Below are 24,816 nucleotides of genomic sequence, written 5' to 3' on the forward strand. Positions count from 1 at the left end.
TCACTATCTCTGGGAAACTTTCCCAACAGGACGAGTGTGAACGTCTGTTGTATGAAAATAAAAAATAAAAACCATCTCATTAACTTGTAGAGGAGTTGTTGAATCCTAAGAGTAACGAGGAGTCAAAAACTGCTGTAGAATTAAAAAAAAAACAATTGTAATTTGCTTGTTTTTTGGCTGTTTTTGCTGTTTTTATTGCTGCAACGATCCAGCTGGATCTTCTAATGATCCTGCAGGGATCAATAAAGCTTCAGTGATTAGAAAACACTCCTGTTCCATAAAACAGGAACAAAAGTTCAATACAAGTGAATCACTAAAGCAACCTGAGTGTGTGTGTGTGTGTGTGTGTGTGTGTGTGTGTGTGTGTGTGTGTGTGTGTGTGTGTGTGTGTGTGTGTGAGTGTGTGAGTGTGAGTGTGAGTGTGTGTGTGTGTGTTACTCTCATCATCTCCTTCCGCTTGAGGACGAGGATGTCCGCTTTGTCTGCCTGCCTGTGTGTGTGTGTGTGTGTGTGTGTGTGTGTGTGTGTGTGTGTCTGCCTGTGTGTGTGTGTGTGTGTGTGTGTGTGTGTGTGTGTGGTTTTATTTTTGGCCTGTGGAATGTATGCTTTAGTTTGGCCTTTCCTGCTCCACCTCCACGGACGTGGTGCGGTCGACCGCTGTTAAAGACAGAAGTAAAGCAGAGATGGAGGGATGAAAAAAAAACGTCTGCAGGATGAAACTTTAAACGCTGTAAAAAAGAAGATGTTGAAGGACGGATCGCTGTTTATTCTTTTATGTACTTTATATTCTACCAGCCTGAACTGTGTCGTCTCAGTGAAACTAATGATTGTGCAGTTTTTTTTCTTTTCATCAGTCTGTAAATTTGCTCCTCACATTTCACGGCAACATATTAAAGTTGTAAATTGTCCAATTAACAATCCAAAATATTCAATTTACAACAATACAACACTGAGAAAATTTGACATTTTTGCTTAATAATAAATGAGTTAATCAATGATTTGTTTTCATCAGTGATTGAATCAACAGCTATCGATTCCTCGTCAGCAGGAACACAAGGAATCTTTTCAGCGCTGATCCAGAATGAAAACCTGCAGAATTATTCATACAACACACGATACATGAAAACAACCTAAAATGACCTCAAACACGCTGAAAGAAATGTTTAGTAGATTTTAGTAGAACTGTTGAACATTTCAAAACAAAGAGTTTGTTGGAAAACTCGACGGGTTTAAAACACACACGGCCAATAAAATGCAAGATTCAATGTGGAGCAAAAATGACAAACACAATAAATACAATGGTTTAATGTTTTTCTCTCTGCAGCTGAGCAGCTAATTAGCATCTAGCTGCTAACTGACGTTAGCGGTGAATGTTTGGTATCATCAGGTTTTGATGATGTGGACAGAAGCTGTTTCATTCACTGTTTAAAACAGGAAGGTTTCAGGCCTCATATTACAATAACTGAGCATTAAATATTTTATATATTTTATTTTATTTAAACATTGGACATCTTAAATGTTTTCATTTAAGACCAGGGGCAAAAGTTCCTTGCTGTTACAGAATAAATAGAAAACAAAGTTTTATTTGTCTCCCCCCTTTTTTTCCGCTGATCCTAATAATGATCAATGAGTTTTGTGTTCATGTTAACACCCCTACTGTTAACATGTCAGCTTTGTAGACTATATTTCGTATGTGGTGCACATAGATGAGAGTGTGTAAGTCATGTATTTGATACATGCATTAATACTTTCTGATGTGAACCTACACTTTTAGATCTGTGAATGTTTTTAGTGTTCAGCACTGATCTGTTCCTGTATCATATTATAAGCTTTGTGGTACTTTATATATTTCTGTATACTAAGAAAATACAGGAAACACGTGTAAGTCATGTGATATGTTGTCTGTTTTTGATGAAAACATAAATCTGTTGTCACAATAGAACAATAATATAAATTTGAATGTCACTTTGTTGGTAAAATGACACATCTGAACCACTGCATGGCTAAAATGAGCTCTTCTTTGTTTAGAGACATTATGTAGATGCTAAATGTCATTAAAGAAGCAGCCTTTACACCTTTTTATTGGCATATAAAATTGCCCCCCCCCCCCCCCCCCCCCCCCCTCCCATTTCATCAGGTGGGACAATGATATAGTTTGATGCGTCATGTTGGTTTTTCTCTCGTCCTCCCTAATTTTTTGAGTCGCCAGCATAAACAAACAAATACATAAATAAATAACTGGTGAGGATCCTTTGACCTCAACTTCACCGAATATCTTTTAACACTCAAACATAAAACTTAGAAGCAGCGTCTCTCGGTGTGGTCCTGCTCGTTACTGCTGTTAACACTACAGCTCTACCTCTTTTACTCTACAACTAACTCATACAGTTACTGCTGTTTTTACTACTAACGAGTGTCTGATCTTATTATAATCAATCACCTCTTGTGCTGAAACGATCATTAGATGAACAGATTAGTCAGCTGACAGAAAATTAATCAACAACATTTTAGATAATCAGTCATCAATCATAATTAGCACCGTTGGTACAGGTCAGTGCGACTGACGAGCTCATAAAACAAATGTAAAAACAGTTTAAACAGCTTGAGACTAATGATTATTGTCATTATTGATTATTTTGTCCATTAATCGATTGATTGTTTTAGTTTATAAAGCGTCAGAGTAAAGATTGTAGTGAGTTAATATCTCACATGGTGCTAAAAAACCTGCAGTTCAACCTTCACATCATGTTTTATTTCTCAACAAATGCAGATAAAAGCACATAGAGCTTAAAGTCTGTAAACATGTTCAGTATTTGCCGCCGCCGTCGGTATGAGAGCGACCTCGGCTGAGAGGAGAGACGGCGCGTTGAGAGGCTGATGCGTGGTGACAGTCGGGAGGAGGAGAGGTCGGCCTCTCGCTGCTGTAACGTTTCATTCGCTTTGTCAGAACAGATGAGGATGAATTAAAGAGAGGCCGAGAGGCCGAGCGAGGCGCACGCCGCTCCCACAAGCTCCTTGAATTAATAACGAGCCTCCGCTGGTCACTTTGTATGAAGGTAACGAGCCTCAGACAGGAAGCTGTGGTACCAACAGGTTCACTCTGAAGAGGCGCGTCACAGTGATTCAGGAGAATCTGTGGCTTTTATCGGTTTTCTCGTACAAAAGAATTTTCTGAATTTTACAAGTTCAAGCCGTCGTACGAGTCTGAATTTCTTCACAAGAGGAGAAACATTTGTTTAAATTAGTCATAAAGTCAAAATTAATTAAAATAAAACCAGTTTATTATCATATATGACACAGAAAACCATTAAAGCATCACATCTGAGAAGCTGAAAACAGCAACTTTCTGGCATTTTGGCTTAAAAAAAAAAATTAAATCAACTATTAAAATAGTTGCAGATTAATTTTCTGTCAATCAACTAATAGTTTCAACTCTAGTGTCCGTTAGCTATCGCTGCAACTATCCATTATTATCTTGATTAATTCATTTTGGTCTATAAAACATCAGAGTCCAGTGTAACATAAATGTCTCAGTTTACTGTAACAGAAGACACAGAAATGCAGCAAATTCTTACATGTGAGCACCTGAGATCAGCAAATATTTGGCATTTTTACTTAAAAATACTTAAACAATGTGATATTAAAGAGAATTAAATTTATTTAAGGGGAACGTTGCAGAAAGTCTCCTTTTTAAAATAAGTTAAATCTGTTCCGTTTATCAGTTCAAAGAGTGTTTTTCCTTCCTAGAATATATTCATTTAGGTTTTAATATCATATAACACATCTGTCAGCTACGTGTAACGCCGTGTCTTGTTTTTTTTTCCTCCTACCCAGCATGCTCCGGGGGTGCCTCGGATCCTCGTGGGTAACCGGCTGCACCTGGCCTTCAAACGGCAGGTCCCCACCGAGCAGGCGAGGGCGTACGCCGAGAAGAACGGCATGACCTTCTTCGAGGTGAGCCCGCTGTGCAACTTCAACGTCATCGAGTCCTTCACGGAGCTGTCGCGCATCGTCCTGATGAGACACGGCATGGAGAAGTTCTGGAGGCCCAACAGAGGTGAGAAAAAACCAGACAATCTGATGCATCAACGGGCCGCTTATGTACTGCAGTTGTCATCAGGTAGAAGTCGTATTTCAAGCCTCTCGTTGGATAATTAATCCTCCCTCGTTCCTGTCGGTTTCCGTCTCCCTCGTCTGTAATTACAGAGTGAAAGCGAGTGGAAGTGATGTGCCGCTTGTCTTCAGAGGATTAATAGTGAACAGACTCAGGCTCGCTCCGCTGAAACTTAATTTGACGCGTTAAACGACTTTAATGTCAGCGGGACGAGCTCAGCAGACACAAATAAAGTCTGAGTCGTCCTCCTGGAACCTCTGAAATCCACCTCAACTTTGTTTTCTTTGTGTTTGTTCTTACTGTGTCTACATATTAAGTAAGTAAGAATAATCTATAACAGATTAAATGTTGAACACAAGCTCCACTGTTTGCTTACAGGATAATTAGTATTTATAATAAATACTTTGTATATTGATCCTGGATTTTTTGCTGATATTTCCAACTCATTGTGGCCGATACCAATACTGATATATGTGCATATTATTTACCAGACTATTATACATGCAAGCATAGATTATACTAAGTATCATCAAGAAAGACAATATATGAAGGAAGAACTGAGGAAGACAGGAGCTCAGCATTAAAACTTTAATGAACCTGCCGAGTGGGAGCAGCAGCAGAGTTTTCATTGAGTTTATTAGACAGACAGGATTTAATCTCTGCTCCAAACTCCGGAGCAGGAGGTGGCGGCAACAACACAGAGTATCTGCAGGTCTTCCTAAAAAGAAAAAAAGGCCGTAGATGGCATTAAAAAGTCTTACATTTAATTCACAAAAGCATTAATATTTACTCTCAGTAATGTTAATTATATATCATGTGTATATATATTTATGTGGTTGCTGGTTGTCGTTAAACATCTATAAGTGAGACTGGTGAGATTCTTCCTGCTGACAGTTTCAGTCACTACTGAGGAAACACGTCTCTCATAACGTGCAGGTGTCAGTTTAAACAAAAATGCTCTCTGTAGATATAAAGGGCTCATTCAAAGCCAACAAAAACACAACGGTTCTTATTTTCAGGTGATTATACACTAATTAAAACATACTTATGGATATTATACTCCAAGTGTGTTCTGCTAGATGATGCCACTAAATCTCACACACTGGACCTTTAAAGGAGCAACTCTTATAACAGCACCTCTAACATAGATGTTCTTTGAATAATGAAGAGAGGATGATCATTAATAGCCCTTTGATATTGATTATACACTAATTAAAACAACATTTCTGATATTTTTGGTAATAGAGAGTGCTGATAGTAATATATAATTATATATCTCGTCCCTGCTGGTTTTCTATCCTGCTTTCATGCTGACATGAAGGTGAAACAGGTATTAAATTACATTTTATGTTGCAGTGAAACGTCCACATTGACCTCGATGAACTCTGCAGGAAAACCCTGAACAGCTGTTAGTCTTCTTCTTCCTCTTCTTCAGCTCTTGAGTTCACCAGAGTTGAACAAGAGAAACTCACTGATACACTGATGGTGACTCACTCTGTTGAAATGAGCTGCCAAATCTCACTGTTTTAAAAGCGGGTGTGACCAGGCCTCCTTTATACATATATATATATATATATATATATTTCCTTTTTTTTGGCTACAACATCTGGTTTACATAGTTTAACAATACAATAATTTACCAGTGTGAGGTTCAGGTGCATCACGTCATCCTCTAAACACCGTCCAGCTCTCTACACTCTCCTCTGTTTAGTCCGTTTCCAGCTGTTTCTCATCAAATGTTTTCCATCTCGTAGTGAAAACTGAACTCCTGACTCCTCCGCAGGTTTGTTGAAGGTCGTGTGCAGCTCAGAGTCTCAGTATCGAGTGTTTTAGGTTGTGCTTAACTTCCTCTTCCTTCCTTCTCCGCAGTCTTCAGCCTCCAGGACCTCTGCTGCAGAGCCATCGTGTCGTGCACGCCGGTCCACCTCATCGACAAGCTCCCCCTGCCCGTCGCCATCAAGTCCCACCTCAAGTCCTTCTCCATGGCCAACGGCATGAACGCCGTCATGATGCACGGACGCTCCTACTCGCTGGCCAACCCGGCCGGCGGCTCCAAAGGCAACAGCCTGAAGCGCTCCAAGTCCATCCGTCCACCGCAGAGCCCGCCGCAGAACTGCACCCGGAACAACTGTAAAATCTCCTAACTGTCCCCGAGTCGTCGACGACGACGAGAGACGACGACGACGACGGAAGGAGGGATCGACGGCATCATCGGGAGACAGACGGGATGTACAGGATGTGTGTGAGCCGGAGGGGAGGAGACGCGATTTATCTCTTGAACCTGAAGAGCTGAAGAGCAGGAATGATGGATAAAAGGGATAAAAAAAAACAAAAAACCAAACTGAAGCGGCTGCCTCCCTCCTTCACGAGTGTACAGGACTCTCCGGCTGTCGGGGGGGCGGAGGGGGGGGAAGGGAAGGAGGGCTCTAACGGTCTCAGGATATCAGAGGAGAACGAACCCTTCTGGTCTCTGCAGGCCTGATTTTCTCACTACTTAACCAACCGCTAAAGAGACGAGTGTTAACTACATGTACAGAAATCCTTTCACCGAAACCATATTTAGTTACTCTACATGCAACTCATCGTGTCTGTCGGCGTCGCAGACATCACCTCAACATTCTTTCACTTTTGTGTGTCTCACGTTTCTTTCTGTCTGTCCACACGTCCGTTTTATTTGCTGTTTTTTTTTGTTTTTTTTTGTTTTTGAAAGACCAATAAGCTACAGTAACGATCCAGACACTAGTAGAAGCAGTCAGTCGGCTGTTTGTCTATCAGCTGTGTGTTTTTATCGCTGAAGGAGAAAATCTTGGTGACGAGATGAGAGGAAGTTTTCCCGTCGTGGCCTTTTAGGTTCTAAACTCTCTTCAGGTAAACTCGTCCCCCCCGTTAAAATCCCAGAGGGGACGCAACCTGAACCTGAACCTGGACCAGGTCTCAGGTTGCTCTCACGTCGTGTCGGCTCTGATCGGACAAACACACGCAGCTGTTTTTTATCCGCTTAAAGCACGACGACGACTAAAAACATGAAATCGACGAGTTAAATTCCTCCGTAAACGGATTCAAACCTTTAAATGTTTAGATTTTACGTTACGGTTCACACGGATACCGAATAATACATCGACAAATTTAAAGTTCCCTCCATTTTTTTTAATGAGTTTTCTGCTCACCTTCAGGTTTCACTGACATTTAAAAAGCTTCTGACTCGACTTAATTAAACTTGACGTGCAGATAATTAATTTTATCGTTAAAGTCTTCAAATCCGTTCAGAATCCAAACTGTGGGGTTTTTTTATTTAAAGTTTTTAAAGAATAAAGCTGGAATTATTCTGTATTTTTGTTAATGTCAACAAATCTCATGACGTCTCTACTCCGTCAGCTCCGAACCCGTCGCTTCGTACTGAAGATAGAAATCTTTAAAAAGGGACTATTTTCAGTGGCGGATGGATCCACATTTGGTGCTGTAGAGAGTATCATTTGTCAGTCAGTTTGGGTCTTTATGTGTCGTTTGTTGGCAATAATAAGAATGTTTAATATCCACTTCGGTTCGGATCAGGAAACATTTTCTTTTTGACCAAAGAGCTTCTGGGAGTTGTAGTTTGGAGATGATCTGCTGTCACTTCCTCCTCCTCCTCCTCTTCTTCTTCTCTCTGTTGCTGAGTTTGTCATGTCGCACCTTTTACACGCAGTGAAAACTCTTTTATTTAAGCTGCAACTATTAGTTACTATTTTAATAATCAATTAATTGTTTTGAGTCATTTTTAAAGAAAAAAAAATTTAAATTCTGTGAATATTTTCTGGTTTCTTTCATCTTTATGACAGTAAACTGAAGATATTTTGGGTTGTGGACAAAGCAAGACATTTTAACTTGTATCTCGGTTCTTTGTGAAACAATAATCTAAGATTTTTTTCACCATTTTCTGACATTTTATAGACTAAACAACTGATCAATAACGACAGTAATGATCAGTTTCAGGCCTGAAGTCCGTCTGCTGCAGATAGAATCTGTGTTTCCAGTTTCCTTCTGTGTGTTTATTATGAACCAAACATAACGAGCACACAGACGGAGAGAAGATGAGACGTTGTTTCCCACCATGAAAACTCTCGTCAGACGTCGAACGTTTCGCCACTAAAAAGACAGATTTTTAAACTCTCCTGTTCCAAACTGCCACACCTTCTTAAAGCAGCCAGATCCTGTTTTTCTGCTCTACGTCGAGCCCCCCCCCCCTCCCCATTCATGCTATCTACTAATGTGTTTTCCATACGTTCATTGCACCCCCCACCCCCCACCCCCCCCCCCCCACCCTGAGGTGATGTGAAGCAGAGATATGTGAGGCTGTAAACAGAAACCAGTGGGTCCAGTAAAGTGGAATATTACCAGTGTTGACAGTAAACTGGGACCCGTGTTTGTCTCAGTGAATTTCCCACAGTACATTTAGCTGTTATAAGCAGAATATAAACATTTACATAATGTAGTTATGAGCAGGTAGAGGGACATTTTAACAGTTATAACTTCTCCTATGAAGACATATTTTATATTATTACAACTGTGTTTTACTGTGTTGTAGCCTGCAGTTACCAGTGTCCACAGGAGGAGTTATAGTTGTTAACATTATAGTGAGTTATTAACTGTTTATATGCTGATTATGAACACTAACAGGACCAAAGGACAGAACTCCTCGTGCACAGCTGGTGTGTCCAGTCAGGTGCTGGTCGGTCGCAGGAACATAGAAGGTTGAAAATCAACAGCGTAACGACTTTACTGTGACTTTATTAAGAGCGAACGAGGAGTTTCACCTGCAGCTTCTTCAGGTTCACTCAGATAAACACATCTGAGTCACATGACTCATTATCACAGTCTTCATTCCCTCAAAGTGAACATTTCACAAAGGGCACGAGAATGAAAATAAACATATTACAAAAAACATGATTAATGTTACACAAAGTTACAAGACTGACAGAATTTTATATAATTAAACTTCATTAAACATCTGACTGAACAGGATGAACAGACTACAGCTGTCCCTCTATAAATGTTCACTTTGAGAGAATGAAGACTGTGATAATGAGTCATGTGACTCAGATGTGTTTATCTGAGTGAAGCTACAGGTGAAACACCTCATTCACTCTTAATAAAGTCACAGTAAAGTCGTTACAGTGCGCGCTGCTTAATGTTTCACTATTAGGACCAAGTTAGTGTTTTATAGGACAAACATGGTGATGTTCTTTAAAACAGATCACAAATATATAGTTTCATGTGTTTTTTAACGGCTCAGTGATTTCCTGAAAAAGCTGCTCACTGTAGTTTTTTATCAAACAAACAGGAGGAAACAGTGTATTTATTGGGGACTATTTTCAGCGGCGGATGAATCCACATGTGGTGCTGTAGTGAGTGTTTCTGGCAGCAGGACGGTGTGTGTGGGATTGAATCAAAATAAACTACAGGGTGTGTGTTAGTGACTCAACAGAGAAACAGAATCAAACCAACAATGAACTGATTTACTAACCAGTACTGTGTGTGTTCATCCAAAGCCTGATAGATATATATTATATATATTTATTACTCCTCCGTCGTTGTTGTTGTCCAGAAACCATTAAACTGTGCTGCGCTGGCTGACGTGTCCTTCATCATGAAGAGTTTGCTCGTGTTAGTTGGTTTAAAACATGTTTTCAGTCTCAGGAGAGAAGTTGTGTCACATCCTCTTGACTTTGTTCTGATGTTCTTTGAGAAAAGTACAATGAAGCACAAAGTCAACGAGCTGGAGAAGAATTCGGAGCCGTTTTAGTCGTTTTTGGACGACAGCGGAGGAATAAGATACATCAGGCTTTGATCATAGACTGTAGTTGCTGTGACGACACCCTTTCGTTGGTTTCTGAAGAGCGGTTCTCTCAAAGCGAGCCGCTCCGGCCGTCGCCATCTTGGCAGCACATGACTCTGTCTAACTCTCAGCCAATCAAAAATGGGCAAAGAGGCGGGCCGGATGGCTGAAACAAGCCACCTAGCGGCTGGCGGACCTGTCACTCAAAGCAGCCATGTCCTTCATTATGCAGAACTTTACGGCTTAATAACATTTAAGGCGTCATGAAAGGGGAAATTACCCGTTGAGGCCGAAACCAGGCTGTAAACATGTTTATTTCTGCATTTTAACATGGGGGTCTATGGGGATTGACTCGCTTTTGGAGCCTCAAGTGGCCGTTGAAGGAACTGCAGGTTTTGTCACTTCCTGTTGGCTTCATTTTTCAGCCGCTTGAGTTTGATACACACACGATACTGGTTAGTAGATCAGTTCATTGCTGGTTTGGATCCGAACATGAGATTTGTTGACAATAAGTAAAAATAAAGAAAACCAGCAGACTGATCCTTTAATATCTGACGATGAGAAAACAGTAAACAGGTTTCATGTTCCTGCCGCCTTCATGTCCAGCAGGAAAAAGACGACACATACAGGCGAACGTCTTGTAAATATAGTTTTAACAACAAGGAAACATCTGCTGTTTAAAACACAAGATGTTTCACTTCATGTGCGACTCGACGGTCAGTTTGAACATTTCTTTAAAAAGCGCTCCGGCTTGCTGGATCTCCCACAGGAGCGAATGCAGCATGTCATCGTCATCTTCTTCTTCTTCATCTTCTTCTTCTTCTCCTCTTCTGATCTGCTCCGCCGCCTCCGCATGCCGTCCCATGATTCATAGCTGCTGAATAATAGATGCTCTCTTCATAGATCTCTGGAGGGCTTCATCAGTACGCCCCGGCTCCGTCTCTGCTCTCTTTCATCCTCCACTCCTCCTCTAGGAAGCTCTGCCAGCTGCGTGCTTTGTTTCTCAGTAGGTCCTCCTCAGCATCTGTTACCGTCTCCTTTTATTCCTCAATAATATACCGAACTAACCCGCCAGCGTCGTCGCCTCTTTTAACACCAGGTTACGCAGATATTTCACCTCTAATAGTCTGTTTTTTGGTTGCTTCTCCTCGTTTATCGTCCTCGGTGTGTCTCCACGCTCAGATTACTGCAGCGTTAACAGTCTTATTACCTGCTTTAGTCCATCTACTAGTCTACTGCAATTAACCATTACTTTCATCATCAATTATGTCTCGAAAATGTCACAAAATAGTGAAGATTCCTGCTATAATAACATAACGCTCATGGCGATGTCTTCATATGTCATATTTTGTGTCATCAGCAGCTCAAAACCCCCAAAATATGTAATTTTCTCTCACGTACGACACATTTTTTGCTTTAAAAAAATGACTAAAATGATTTTTTTCAATCATCAAAACATTTGCTGTTTTTAATTTTTAATTGTTTCAGCTCTAATTCTCAACTGTAAGGTGACCAAGAGTGCAACTAATGATTAATTTTGATTAATAATTCATCTTTTTCAGATAATCAATTATTCATTTAGTCTATAAAATGTCAGAAAATAGTGATCTCATATATTCCATTTGAAATTACAACCCTGTTTGATACAGAAACGCTTCAAATCCTCAAATGTGAGAAACATTTTTGCTTAAAAAAAATGAGTAAAATGATTATTAGATTATCAATGGATCAACTGATTGATTAAGGGACTGATTGCTGCAGCTCAGGTTTCTTCTTCTGCTGTATCTTCATCTCCCGACTCCTCAGTGTGGAAACTATAATGAGAATTGTGTTAAATGAGCTTTCTGCTTCCTGTCTGCACATCCGACGCGTCGCCTTCGTTTTGTTTCGTCGCCGTCAAACGATGTAAAAGGAGCCCGAAAAACGGAATCAGACTCGAGCTCGTTGCCAAGATTTTCTGGAAGAGGTTTCCCTCTCTGTGATAAACAGGAAGAGGTTTTTGTTTCGTGCATCAGCCTCGGCATGTGTTCAGTGATAACGACCGTTTCCATCCATGTTTTGGTTCCTCGAGTGTTTGTTGACTCTTTGCAACAGTCTTGTTGCTCCTCCATGTTTGGTTTCCATGAACTTTTTTTTTTTTTTAAAAGATAGAAATGTTTTGTAGAGGATGGTGGGAAATTAGATTCAGGACCCCTTCAGGGATGCCCTCTGATATCGCCTGTTGTGGAAGTGTTTGTGTAACGGAGCATAAAGGAGTGTTGTGATGATAACTTAAAAAAAAAAACAACAAAACAACAAAACAAAACAAACAAACAAAAAAAAAAAAAAACACTTGTAAAACACTATTCTTGTTTTTTGGCTAAAGCTGCTGTGTGTGTGTGTGTGTGTGTGTGTGTGTGTGTGTGTGTGTGAGAGAGAGAGAGAGAGAGAGAGGATGTTCTTCAAGCTGAACATTTTTCTTTTTTTTTTAAATTATTGATTGTACAGTTTCAAGGCGAGGGTATGAAGAGAGACTTTTTTCACAATAAAACTATTGAATGTTTAAGTCGAGATGTCTGCTCCTTATTTTTTACATCATTCACAATTTATTCAAGTGTGTCTTAAACCAAACAGTCTGTGAAACATGTTCTTCTTGCTGTAATCATTCCTCCTGTTCATACTGACCATTAGAAGATCCCTTCATAATGAGCTTCAGCGTCCAAACAAGTCAAATCAAGTAGATATCTTTCAACGTTACAGTCTTTTTAGTGCCAAAGTCCCTCTTTTTGTTACTATACTTCCACCTGCAGCTCAACAGGGAAACACAAAGAGGGAATTTGATGCTAAAAAGACTGTAAATGTGTCAGATATCCACTTGATATGACTAACTCAGACTGATGAAGCTGAATAGAAGCTTCACAGAGACTTTTAAATGACTGTGTGGACACACTGTGGATTTTATCCTCCATCACTTCCATTGAAAACACATTTGAAGGATCCTTTAATACCCCCCCCCCCCCCCCCCCCCCCCCCCTTTTAATCGGAGGACAGACAGCATTATTTCCAGTAAAGTGTGTCCTTGACAGAATGATGGACGTGTAGGTTTTCAGCCTCTTTCACTGTTCATTTAGGATCCTGACTGTTGTTTTAAGACACACTTGAAAAAACTGTGTAACTGTCCTTTAACGGTTCCACTGCTGCTTTAAAATGTGAAGAACTTTGGTGGAGTTTAGTTTGGGAAGGCTGCCATCTAGTGGACTTTACAAACACACACACACCATCATCATCATCATCATGTAGACAGAAAATAAAACTACAGATGTTGCTCGTTTGAAGGAAAGAATCAGACATTTAGACTGCGTTCGTTAGTGGGTTTTATTATTTAAACATCTTTACTTTGGATCCTGAAGTGTTTTTGTTCCTTTTGATGAAACAGTTTCAAGGTTCAGCTTCTTTATACAAAACAGTGAAACGCAGCTTCATGCTTCACACACCAACAACGTATGAAAACATTTAGATATTAAATCAGAATGAAAAGTATAATAGAACAAGGTTGTAACACTGAAGAAAGAAAAGGAAACTACAATATTTAAAGAGAAAGATGTGCATCTATGTACATAAATACACATAATAAATACAGTATATCTATAATGTTGTAGATCTTTGAGCCCAGAAGTCCTAAAAGGTAATTTTTTAAAAATTCAATTAGTTATCTTGTGTGCAGATATGCATCTCGATCTCTCAAGTCATCCACATCTGGTGTTTATTAGATTATCCTATCATTAGTGCACGAGATAATAGATCCGTCTTGTTTGTAGACGTTATTATATTAAAGGCATAATGCAGTTTATTATCTCTTGTGTGCACAAAAAAAAAAAAAAAGTATCTTTCAGGACTTTCGAGGCTTACAAACAAATAAATCAAAAGGCGCCCCTTACTCTGCGTGTGATTGGCTGAGCCTGATATTCTTACCCTAACATTAACCAATCTCACTCCTCACACCCAAACCTGACCAACGACGGCAGCCAGTACCAGCCAATCAGAGGCAGAGTAGGGCGGGTCTATGTGGGATGTGGGTGGGCATCAGCGTTGGTTTAGCGGCTGGCGGTCAATAAATTAATCTGCGAAATAATCAGCAGGATAACGATACAGTAAGATTTGGATCAGATTCAGACTTCAAGACATCACATCAATATAATATAATTTCACAGGCGTAGACTTGGTTTAACATTTATGATCTTTATTATAAACATTACAGGAAGTGACGCCGTGTCGTCTGTTTTATCAGTGATTTACTATGAATTTACCCTCTGTATGAAAAGTGTTATATAAATAAAGTTGCCTTGAATGCAATTCATACAACACTTAATATTAGATAACTTTTCATTGGCACAATAAAAAAAAACAAGTATAATGAATAATAATGAACTTTTGCGCAAAAGTACGGAAGCCGAGAAGTGTCGTGCTTGCAATTAGTTTTTTTAATGCTGTTATCTCGAGATAATAATATTAATAATGATAATGATAATAATAATAATAATAATAATAATAATAATAATAATATAACTTACAAGGCTCAACAAAACACATTTAAAACACTTAAAAACAAATACAGTTAAAACTACAACTGACAAGAACAATATTAAACAGTACAAGTTTATTATTATTATTATTATTATTATTATTATTATTATTATTATTATTATCATGATCTGGAGATAATAAAGCTTGTTCTCTCTTGATAACGGGTTAATTTATCTTGTAATCGGAAAACTCAAAAATGAACTTCTGGTTCATTTGATCATCTGATTTCAGCCTTTAAGATGACTGTCGGGGAGGATTCATCCATAATTCATCAAAGAGTTTATAAATCTAGTAAAGGGTAACAATGAACCTTATTAACAGATGATTAATTATCTCCACATATATTTCTACATCTACACACGGAGACAGTTTTTGGTAAATAACCATTACTGAGTTAAATATGACATCAAAGCGATGACAGCGGTGAGTTTACACATGTTTTTCCTGTTTCATGACGTCTTGCCCTGAATCTTTACATATAAAAGCAGCGTCAAAGCTGCCCAGCAGATGTCGCCATTTTAACTGTATCAAATACTTTGAAACAGTGAAACATGTGAAACGGCTTCGTATGAATCACTTGAATCTCTACCGTCACTAACGCTGGCGTGGCGCTCCTGATAACTGATTAACATTACAAGTAATAAGAGGAGACAACCTTCCCCTGATAACGAGGTGATTATCTCGTTATCTCGAGGTAACAAAATAATTAACTTGTGATCTTGAGATAACGGCTTTTAAAAAAAAAAAAAAAAAATTGCAAACTCGGCAGCTCTCGGCTTCCGTACAAAACAGATTTAAAGTCCAGATGAAACAGCATTTCGAGAGAATCTAACTTCCGTATCGTGACGTATTTCCGAGTGAAACAGGAAAGAAAGGCGAGATGTGATGTTGGGATGAAAATTAAACGCTGAAAAGATGGTTTGATGTCACGATATTATTGGTTGAAACTAGTTGGTTCAAGCCTACGTAAGCACGCGTCTGTATTTTGTTTTACAGGAAGAAAACATGATTGGATTTCCATATAAATAGCGATGAAAGTGATCCGGAAGAAAGAACACCCGTCCCTTCACATTCACTGTGAGAGAACTGATTTCTGAAGGACGCTTCACACATTTTATATCTTGAATATGATCTGTCACCTCCAGTTAGACGTTACAGAGTCAGCAAATGTAAAAACAGCTGCTTTAAGCTTTCTGTCCTCCCTACATCTATAGCACTGTTGCATTTATCTTTATGCATTATGAATTATTGTTTTATAGTTTCTATGATTTCATTCCTCATTTTATAATATTTAGGTATTTATATTATATTTTATCTCTCAGGACATGTGCAATATTTTACGTTTCTTATGTATTTTGTTGTGTGATAATTATTATTGTGTCTTTGATGTACAGTTTGTTGGTTACATATTGTATTTAGGTTGATTGTAGTGCTACACAGCTGTGTGTAGCACTACAGCCAAAGTCAAATTTGCCCTCAGGGACAATAAAGAATATATTATCTTATAAGAATATAAAGAAATTGATTTTTTTGTTGTTTTTTTTTTTTGCATATATTGTTAAATAGCTGCACAATATGACCAGGGATTCATTTCATCTCGACTTTTAGTGCAAATCACATAGATAAACAAATATCTGATAAACAGTTCACACGAGAAAAATCTTCAGAATAAAACAACTTTAAAATAAAAAGAAATCGGCTCTCAGAAGGAGCAGGTGTTACACCGTATTTGGTGACCCTCCAGAGGTTGTGACCCTGCAGTGTTGGAAGAACTATTAAGATCCTCAAGTAAAAGTATCAATACCACAATACTTCATTACAAGTAAAAATCCTGCATTTAAAATCCTACTTAAAGCATTAAAATAAAAGAAAAAAGTGCCTGATTTTCTTCAAACTACTTTTACTTTTGTGTTTTCTGTAAATGTAGCTGGTAATACTTCAAAACTTTTATTTAAGTAGGATTTCAAATGCAGGATTTTTACTTGTAATGAAGTATTTTTACATCGTGGTATTAATACTTCTACTTACGTAAAGGATCTGAGTTACTTCTTCCAACACCGCAGGTCACAGAATCTGATAGGTCACCATATTCGGTGTAACACCGGCTCCCGTCGTTCAGACTCGTTCACGGCCGACACATCACTGGTCAGCTAGCTTGACTACAGTGAGCCGCTGCACGTCGCGCTGTCGTTTTCACAACAAAAACTACATTAAAAAAACCCCGCTGAACAGCTGTCCGAGCCGCCGGTTCACCAGCGGAGAGTCCGCCCGCATCATGTCCAGCGTCCTGCGGCTCAGAGAGCTCGTTAACGAGCGGCTGTCTGCGGCCGCGGAGGAGATCTTCGAGGCGGTTAAAAAAGCCATCGCGGGCTACGAGGAGGAGATCCTGCTCTCCAGACGGGAGATCCGCCGGCAGCGCAGGATGCTAAAGACACTTTCTAAACCTGAAATAAACATTAACAAACACTCAGGTTTGTGGATCACTGGCATGCTTTCATTATTTAGCCACGACCCGGCGCCGGCTATTCACTGGGTCGCTATCTGATAGCGATCTATTTTTTTTTCCTAGGACGGCGAAGTTACGACCCGCCCTACTCTGCCTCTGATTGGCTAGTACTCGTCGCCTTTGTAGATTGGGTTGGTTAGGATCAGGGTAAGAAGATCAGGATCAGCCAATCAGAGGCAGAGTAGGGCGGGTGATGTCTTCACTATCCTAGGAAAAATATCGCGTCCCGTCAACGCCCACTTTCCTGGAGAAAATGAAGTGCGACACAAATATTTAGTGAGTTAGCGACGTCATCGGCTTTTATTAATATGACAGGACATTTAATACTTTGGTAGCTCAAGTTGGTAAATGTTAAAGCAGGTTCATTCTCAGGTTCACAAGCCGCACAGGTCCTTCCGGGGTTGGATACAACCTGCCTACTGGAGAGAAGCCAAACTCTAGTGAAATATCTAGAAATGTAAAGTTTGCTTCTATATCTGTAAACGTCTGTATATGAAAGGGCCACGATTTAAGATATATTCTCTATTTGAAATGTATAGTTTAATATCTGGCATATAATATATCCACCAAGCAGCATGACATTAAAGGACGGGTTCAGTTTTTCAAGTTTGTCTTAAACCAACAGTCAGAAGCTCAAATGAACATTAAAGCTGTTTTTCTTGCTGTAATCATTCCTCCTGTTCATACTGACCATTAGAAGATCCCTTCATAATGACCTTACAATGGAAGTGATGGAGGACAAAATCCACAGTCCTCCTTCTGTGCAAAAAAATGTATTTAAAGTTTATCTGAAGCTAATATGAAGCTTCAGCGTCCAAATGAGTCAAATCAAGTAGATATCTTTCAACGTTACAGTCTTTTTAGTGCCAAAGTCCCTCTTTTTGTTACTATACTTCCACCTGCAGCTCAACAGGGAAACACAAAGAGGGAATTTGATGCTAAAAAGACTGTAAATGTGTCAGATATCCACTTGATATGACTAACTCAGACTGCTGAAGCTGAATAGAAGCTTCACACAGACTTTTAAATGACTGTGTGGACACACTGTGGATTTTATCCTCCATCACTTCTATTGAAAGCACATTTGAAGGATCTTTTAATATCCAGTATGAACAGGAGGAATGATTACAGCGAGGAAAACCTCTTTCACTGTTACTATGGACACCTGACTGAACATGATTTGTGACACAGTGTGCATCCCTTTGTGCTGCATCTCTTTAGTCTTTAGTCTTAAAGTCATGACACTGAGGTGGATGAAACGCAAACTAATCAGCAGATTGATCATTAATGAAAATAACTAATAGTTGAAATCAGAACCAGGTTTATTGCTCTGTAAAGTTTGCACATACAAGGACTTTGTCTTAGTGCATAACAGTCAAAAATACACAAAATGAAGTAATCCTAAATAATATAATAAAGGAAAAAAAGAAATTTACAATAAAAAATATGTCAAACATAATCTCAGTGAGAAGAGCTGCTGCTGGCTTCAAATTTAAACTGAAGCGAATAAAATACAAAATATCAACCAGGAATGTTCAGATGTTCATAGTGTAAATAGTATATACAGTATGCAATTAATGAGGATAATAACATGACAAGTTGCATCATTGTAACTCGTTGCATTAGTCAGTCTCTCTCTGCGATTTTGCGATCGCAGTAATCAACGCAAATACAAGACGTCTTCTTAAAATCTGTAAGTTTGCATTTTCACTCAATTATACTGCAACTTTTCCACATGAAACGTCCAAATCAACCGACGCTTGTGATTTATTTTCTTTTTTTATAAAACTTTGAAAGTGAAAATGGTTCTCATGTTAAAAATAAATTCAATAATTAGCAGTGAAATAGTTGTTTCTGTGATGTGCAGTAATGATGGAAGCCATAACATGAGACTCTTCATGGGTCGTATTTAAAAAAAAAAAAAAAATCACATTCCCAATTCCTGCAATTTTACCGCCAAAAACATCACAAATTGTATCATAATTTTTGAGACATTTGAAACATTTTTGGCTGCAAAAATTACAAAAAAACCCTGAAATCCTGGAGGGACGACGTAGAATAAACAAGAAAACATTTTTACATTCGATGTTCTGGTTAATATGATTAACCAGCATCATTTCTTTTGAGTTTATAAAAGTTTCTTCTGTTTTTTTCCTGCAGACCAGCCGCAGCTGGCTCTCTCCGTCTGGGATGAAGACTTCTTCTCCGAGCAGCAGCAGGAGGAGGAAGAGGAGGACGAGGAGGAGGAGGATGAGGGGCGCTGTGAGCAGGAGTGGAGCTCCGGTGTGGACCAGGAGCCTCCGCAGACGGAGAAGAACCAGGAGGAGCTCGCCGGCGGTCAGGAGGAGGAGGAGGAGCAGCTTCAGGACATAGAGGAAGACAGCACCATCAGGTTCATCTTCACTCCTCCGTACGTGAAGAACGAGCTCGACCAGCTGCAGTCCGAATACCAGAAAGGAGGAGAAGGAGATCCTCTGCCGAGCACCTCGGCGGAGCAGAGCCAGACGAAGGAGGAGGGCGACGACGACGACGCCGCCGCGTCCTCCAGCTGCTCCGCGGCCGAACACGACGACAGCGACGAGGAGTGGAGGGGCAGCGCTGGATCTCAGAGCGACGACAGCGACGGCAAGTGGAAGAAGAGGAAGACGTCTCGTTTGTCGGCGGACGCGAAGCTGCATCCCGCCAAGAAAGCCAAACCGCGCATCTGCTGCAAAGTGTGCGGGAAAGCTTTTCACGCCAACGTCTCTCTGGTGAATCACATGGAGGTTCACCCGAAGGACGTCTGCGGCGTCTGCGGGGAACGCTTCGACGCGGAGGAGAGCTTCCAGGCTCACGTGAAGACGCACGTGAAAGCCGGGATCTGCAGCGTTTGCGGGAAATGTTTCGGCACCTCGAGCGCTCTGGAGACGCACATGAGGATCCACACGGGAGAGAAACCGTTCAACTGCAGCGAGTGCGGGAAATCCTTCAACTGCCGCCACAACATGATGCGACACATCCGGATACACACGGGGGAGAAGCCGTACCCCTGCAGCGTCTGCGGGAAATGCTTCAACGACTACTCCACGTGGAAACGCCACCTGCTGGTTCACGTGAACAAGAAGAACCTCGACCCGAACAACGCGAACGAGAACGAGAACGGCAACGACGGCGAGAAGAAGATCAAGGCGTCGTATCCGAAGAAGCAGCAGACGCGGACCATATGCGAAGTGTGCGGGAAGATGTTTCACTCCGTGGTTTCGCTGGTGAATCACGCCAAAAGTCACGCGACGGACCTGTGCGGCGTTTGCGGGACGCATTTCGACTCGGAGGAAAGTTTAAAACTCCACCTGAAAACTCACAAAAACGGGAAGGTGTGCGAGGTGTGCGGGAAGTGCTTCGACAGTCAGGGGAACCTGGAGATGCACATGAGGATCCACACGGGGGAAAAGCCCTTCCTGTGCAGCGAGTGCGGGAAATCCTTCAACTGCCGCCACAACATGATGCGACACATGAGGACGCACACTGGGGAGAAGCCGTACCTGTGCAATGTGTGCGGCCGGTGTTTCAGCGACCACTCCACCCTGAAGCAGCACAGCGGCACGCACACGGGGGAGAAACCGCACCGCTGCGAGGTCTGCGGCAAAGGTTTCCACCGGAAGACGTACGTGAGGCTTCACATGAAGAGTCACACCACGGAGAAATGACTGTCCGCACCCAGAGCTGTAAATAAAGGTTTCACTGAAATGTTTTTTTTTTTTTTTTTACCAGTATGGCCTTTTATTGTTCATCAGAACTAAAATTCATCCTGACGATTATTTTCATTATCGGTTGTTTTCTCAATTCATCAAACAGTAAAAACCTCGTCTATAAATGTCTTGTTTTGTCCAACTAACATCCTGAAAAACACAAATATATTCAGTTTACAATCATGTGTGACAAAGAAAAGCATTTTAGAGGCTGAAACAAACTAAATTTTGGCATTTTTGCTTAAAAAATGACAAACGATCATCGGATCATCAGAACAACTGCTGCTTCATTCGACCAATCGGTTAAACATTTTGCAAATTTGCGCTGATTCTTCACGTCAAACTCTTCGGCTACGTTTATCTTTTATAATAACAATAATCATCTTTATGGAGCACTTTTCAGAATCCACAAAACAATTTACTGTCAGATAAAACAAGAGAAAATTAATAAAACTGAGATAAAAGTTCAAAGAAAATAAAAACTCACTACAACGATCCAACGGCCGTAATGATCAGATCTGATCTTTTCACGTTCACGTTTGTAAGTGTGTTTCCGACTTTTAACTGAAACAGGAGCCGAATTCGTACAAGAATAACAACAAAACAGTTGGATCGTACAGACAGACGTTGCGGCTTCGCTGGTTAATCGTGATGTTTTTTTTTTTACACAGAACTGCTCTCCGGGGACTGAAGACGTGATTCTTGTTATCAGTCGTTTCTAATCAAACTTAACGTGATTAAACTCTTCCTGGTGAAGGAACATGTGACCCAGTGCAGCGCTGTGACTCACTGACGTGTTTTTAATCGTTTCTGGACAATAACGGAGGAATAAGATACATCAGACTTCAGTCTTCACGTCTGTTTATTTAATTTTACAGATAAAAACCTGATCTGGAGACACTTTAGAGCTCAGAATCTCTTTATCTGTAAAATAAACATAAGAAGTTTTTTTTTTTATATCAATACCAACTTTTCTCATTTGTTACATGCTGCATATTTTTCTATTTTCATAATTTCACTCACATGTTGCACTACATATATTTCATATTTTTTTTAAAACATTTAATTTAAACATTTTCCTGTTGTTGTTCTATATACTCATATAATAACTCTAAAGTTCAACATGTTTTAGTGTTAAACTCATGTTTCTTACTGTATCCTGTTACCGCAGCGACAGAAAAACTCCCTGAAAACCACTAAAAACACGACTTTATTCTGAGTTTAACATTAACAGCCTCGAATCTTTTATTTACAGCTGTTTGACGTCACATCACATTAACGCCAAAACATTTTACTGAAATCTTTTTTTTTTTCTTTCAGCCAAAGACGTTTGCAGTGAGCTGTTGGACTGTTTTAATAAACCTTCACTTTATGACTGATGCTTGAGTCCAATTTGTTTGTTTGTTTTTTTCCCGTCTTGAGAGAAAAAGACTGAAAGCTGCAGAGTCAGAGGTGAGTTTACAGAAACCAGCAGATAATCTGAGATTTACAGTGTTTAAAGAGGAAATTTGCTCTAAAAAGTTGTTCCAAGCAGTATGAAGAGCAGGCAGAGGCTTCAGGAGACAACAGAGTATAGATACTGAAAAGATTATTAGACTATATATTTTATTTTAATGGTAAATGACCAATTTCAACATACAACCGTTTCATTGCTGGTGAGTCGTTATATGACGTGTTGCAGTGATTGTGACGTGTCTGCTTCCACCTACGACTCGTATTCAACTCGTGTCTGAGGGTTTTTTTTAAGCCGTAACAAATAAATACGATTCATTATAACAGTTTTATTTGCAGTGAAGTAACATTTGTCTTTAGTCCAAATGGAAACGTGAACAGATCCGAACAAAATAATTCAACCTTTCTGTCACATTTTTGACACATCTGTCAGAAATCCGTGAAACATCCGGGAAGATGAGAAAATATCTTTTAACTGTATAAAACTGTTCGATGAAGCATCATCATCATCATCATCACAGACCGGATGAGCTGCAGTGTTGATCGGCTGCAAGCAAAACCCAAACTAGACGAGGGAATAAAAAGGATCGAATGCAGACGGGAGAGAAGTTTGGATGCTACCTGCTCCTGGTTCGACGCCCAGCCTGCTTTACATCCTGTTTAATTAACATTTGAGTGCACGAGAAGCGTTTTATCGTTATTATTTGATTTTCAGGACTTTATAAGAGTCACAATATAAATCTGAGGGACTGTGAGATGATGGTTTGTGCAGAAAAGATGAAAAAAAAGCTACTGATTGTGGGAAAAATTTATGGTCACAAAGGAATGTTTTAATTTGTGCATGTTGGTCAGTCAGAGGTCTTTCACACTTGGTATGTTTTACTGTCTCGGGCGCTCAGAGGTGAAGATAAGACAGAACCTTGGAGGAGAACCGGACTCCTCCTGATAACACTGAAGGATAAATAAATAACCAGAGTTCACTTGTTTCTGTCTCCCAGACGGTGGAGCTGAGCTGCTCTGTAAAGATGTTTTATTCTGTGTGTCATATTAAACTTAAATATATTGAAGTAAGGACGACAGAAGCTCGTTAAGTATTAATTGTTCTAAAGTACAAGTTTTTCCACATCAGTGATACATAAATCCGGATTCATGTTTCAGAACTTTTCTCTCATCTTTGTGTTTTTGTGAAATATTGAACTTTTACCTCTTTGGGTTTTATTTATTTGAAATGAAGTTTAGAGGAACTAACAACTCACAAACACGTGAAACATGACGACGATGATGATGATGATGTTATGTGAAGTTTAAAAGGTGCAAAATGTAAGAATTCATGTCAATTAGTGGCGTCGTATCACCAGAAAGTTGGGATGTTAGTTTCTTTCCACCACTGCAGAAAATTACTGAGCCTTGTTTTTTTATTTGAAAATTAAATATATATTTTTGAGTCATTTTAAAGATTTATGTCTTCAGTTTTTATGCTCCACATATCTGGAACAAACTGTCTTATTCCCTTTGTAGCTTCTATTTATTTCCAAATTTAACATTTTTTAATTGTTTTTATGTCTTTCTACTTGTGTCGCTTTTATATTCTGTTTTAATGTCTTTTATGCTCGATGTAAAGCACTTTGAATCACCTTGTTGTACAAATAAACTTCAGTAGGAAGCAACATACTCGGAGTTAAACGCACAATGTGTAATTTCAGCCGCTAGGGGTCTCAATCAAAACAATAACAAAAGATGGAGTAGTAGTAGCAAGGGATCATGGGAGTTGTTGTCTTCATTGTTAAATAACCAGCTTCACTGGGATAGGATTACTCCAGTGTTCATCATCCGCAGAGGTCTCCTCCTCTCCAGAACAAACGCAGATTAAAATCGTTAAAAATACTAATTAAAGCTGTTTCACCTAAAAAAATCAATATTTCTCCGACGATGTTTGGTGACCACCGGACTTCCTGGAGGGGCTGTTAGCTGAGCTGCCGCTAACGTTTGTCCAGTTTATTTCTCTGATAACTTAAGATCCAGACGTCCAATGACTAAAATCCGTCTTCCGGCTAAAAGATATAGTTAAAAACCACCTAAATTTATCATGAAAATGTGGCTTAAAACTGAATAAAAGTCCATTTATAACAGTTTGTGTGGAACAACCACAACGCCGATGTATTATCTTGTATGTGTGTAAGTTACTCTTTGGTAGACGCCATTGTAGCGGACAAACACAGCGCCGCCGTATGCATCTGGTGCGTGTTTACTCTTTGGTAGAGGAGGTATGACGCCATTGACATGCGACCAAATGAAACGGACCGTTACTTTGATTAAATTACAGATACAGATAAGTACACAACTCAACAACATATATAACATAGGTCTAGTTGTTTTTATGCATTTTAATGTGGAATAATTACAGATTATAGCTTTAACAGACACAGACCTCTGTCTGTCTTCGTCTCACAGTTTTTGCCTGTGAGACGAAGGATTTAAAACGTCATCACTGATGACTCATGATGTGTCACATTTCACATTTTTGGTAGATTTTGCAGCGGAGAATCCAGCTGGAAACAACAAGGTTCGTGTGTCAACAGTTAAAGCAGCGGAGCTCACGGCGGGAACGCTGTGTGTGTGTGTGTGTGTGTGTGTGTGT

At 39.8% G+C, this 24,816-nt stretch overlaps 2 protein-coding genes across 5 annotated transcripts in view; both read left to right on the top strand.

Moving 5' to 3' along the window:
- Nucleotides 1–22,105, top strand: part of rab40c (RAB40c, member RAS oncogene family) — a 40,345-nt gene extending 18,240 nt beyond the window's left edge. The window contains exons 5-7 of one of the 2 annotated variants that reach the window (XR_006398453.1): nucleotides 3,835–4,057; nucleotides 5,984–9,367; nucleotides 21,569–22,105. Coding sequence is in view for 1 of the 2 variants with exons in the window: in XM_044331096.1 (XP_044187031.1) it covers nucleotides 3,835–4,057; nucleotides 5,984–6,258 (498 nt within the window). In the remaining variant the exon portion in view is untranslated. Of the gene's footprint in view, nucleotides 1–3,834; nucleotides 4,058–5,983; nucleotides 9,482–21,568 lie in introns of those variants that run through there. The other variant, XM_044331096.1, reaches the window with a different exon arrangement.
- On the top strand, nucleotides 16,484–22,105 carry LOC122966747 (gastrula zinc finger protein XlCGF57.1-like). Of its 3 annotated transcripts, none has more exons than XM_044331071.1 (3): nucleotides 16,484–16,963; nucleotides 19,159–20,712; nucleotides 22,047–22,105. In XM_044331071.1, exons 1-2 carry the CDS (start codon nucleotides 16,768–16,770, stop codon nucleotides 20,682–20,684), a joined length of 1,722 nt encoding a protein of 573 aa, XP_044187006.1. In that variant the 5' UTR covers nucleotides 16,484–16,767; the 3' UTR covers nucleotides 20,685–20,712; nucleotides 22,047–22,105. The 3 variants fall into 3 exon arrangements, with proteins under 3 accessions (XP_044187006.1, XP_044187007.1, XP_044187005.1); XM_044331072.1 differs by having other exon boundaries at nucleotides 19,159–20,702; XM_044331070.1 differs by having other exon boundaries at nucleotides 19,159–22,105.
- Nucleotides 22,106–24,816: the final 2,711 nt, after the last annotated feature.

Source organism: Thunnus albacares, chromosome 17 (genome assembly GCF_914725855.1).
Source record: "Thunnus albacares chromosome 17, fThuAlb1.1, whole genome shotgun sequence".
NCBI classification, from domain to species: domain Eukaryota; kingdom Metazoa; phylum Chordata; class Actinopteri; order Scombriformes; family Scombridae; genus Thunnus; species Thunnus albacares.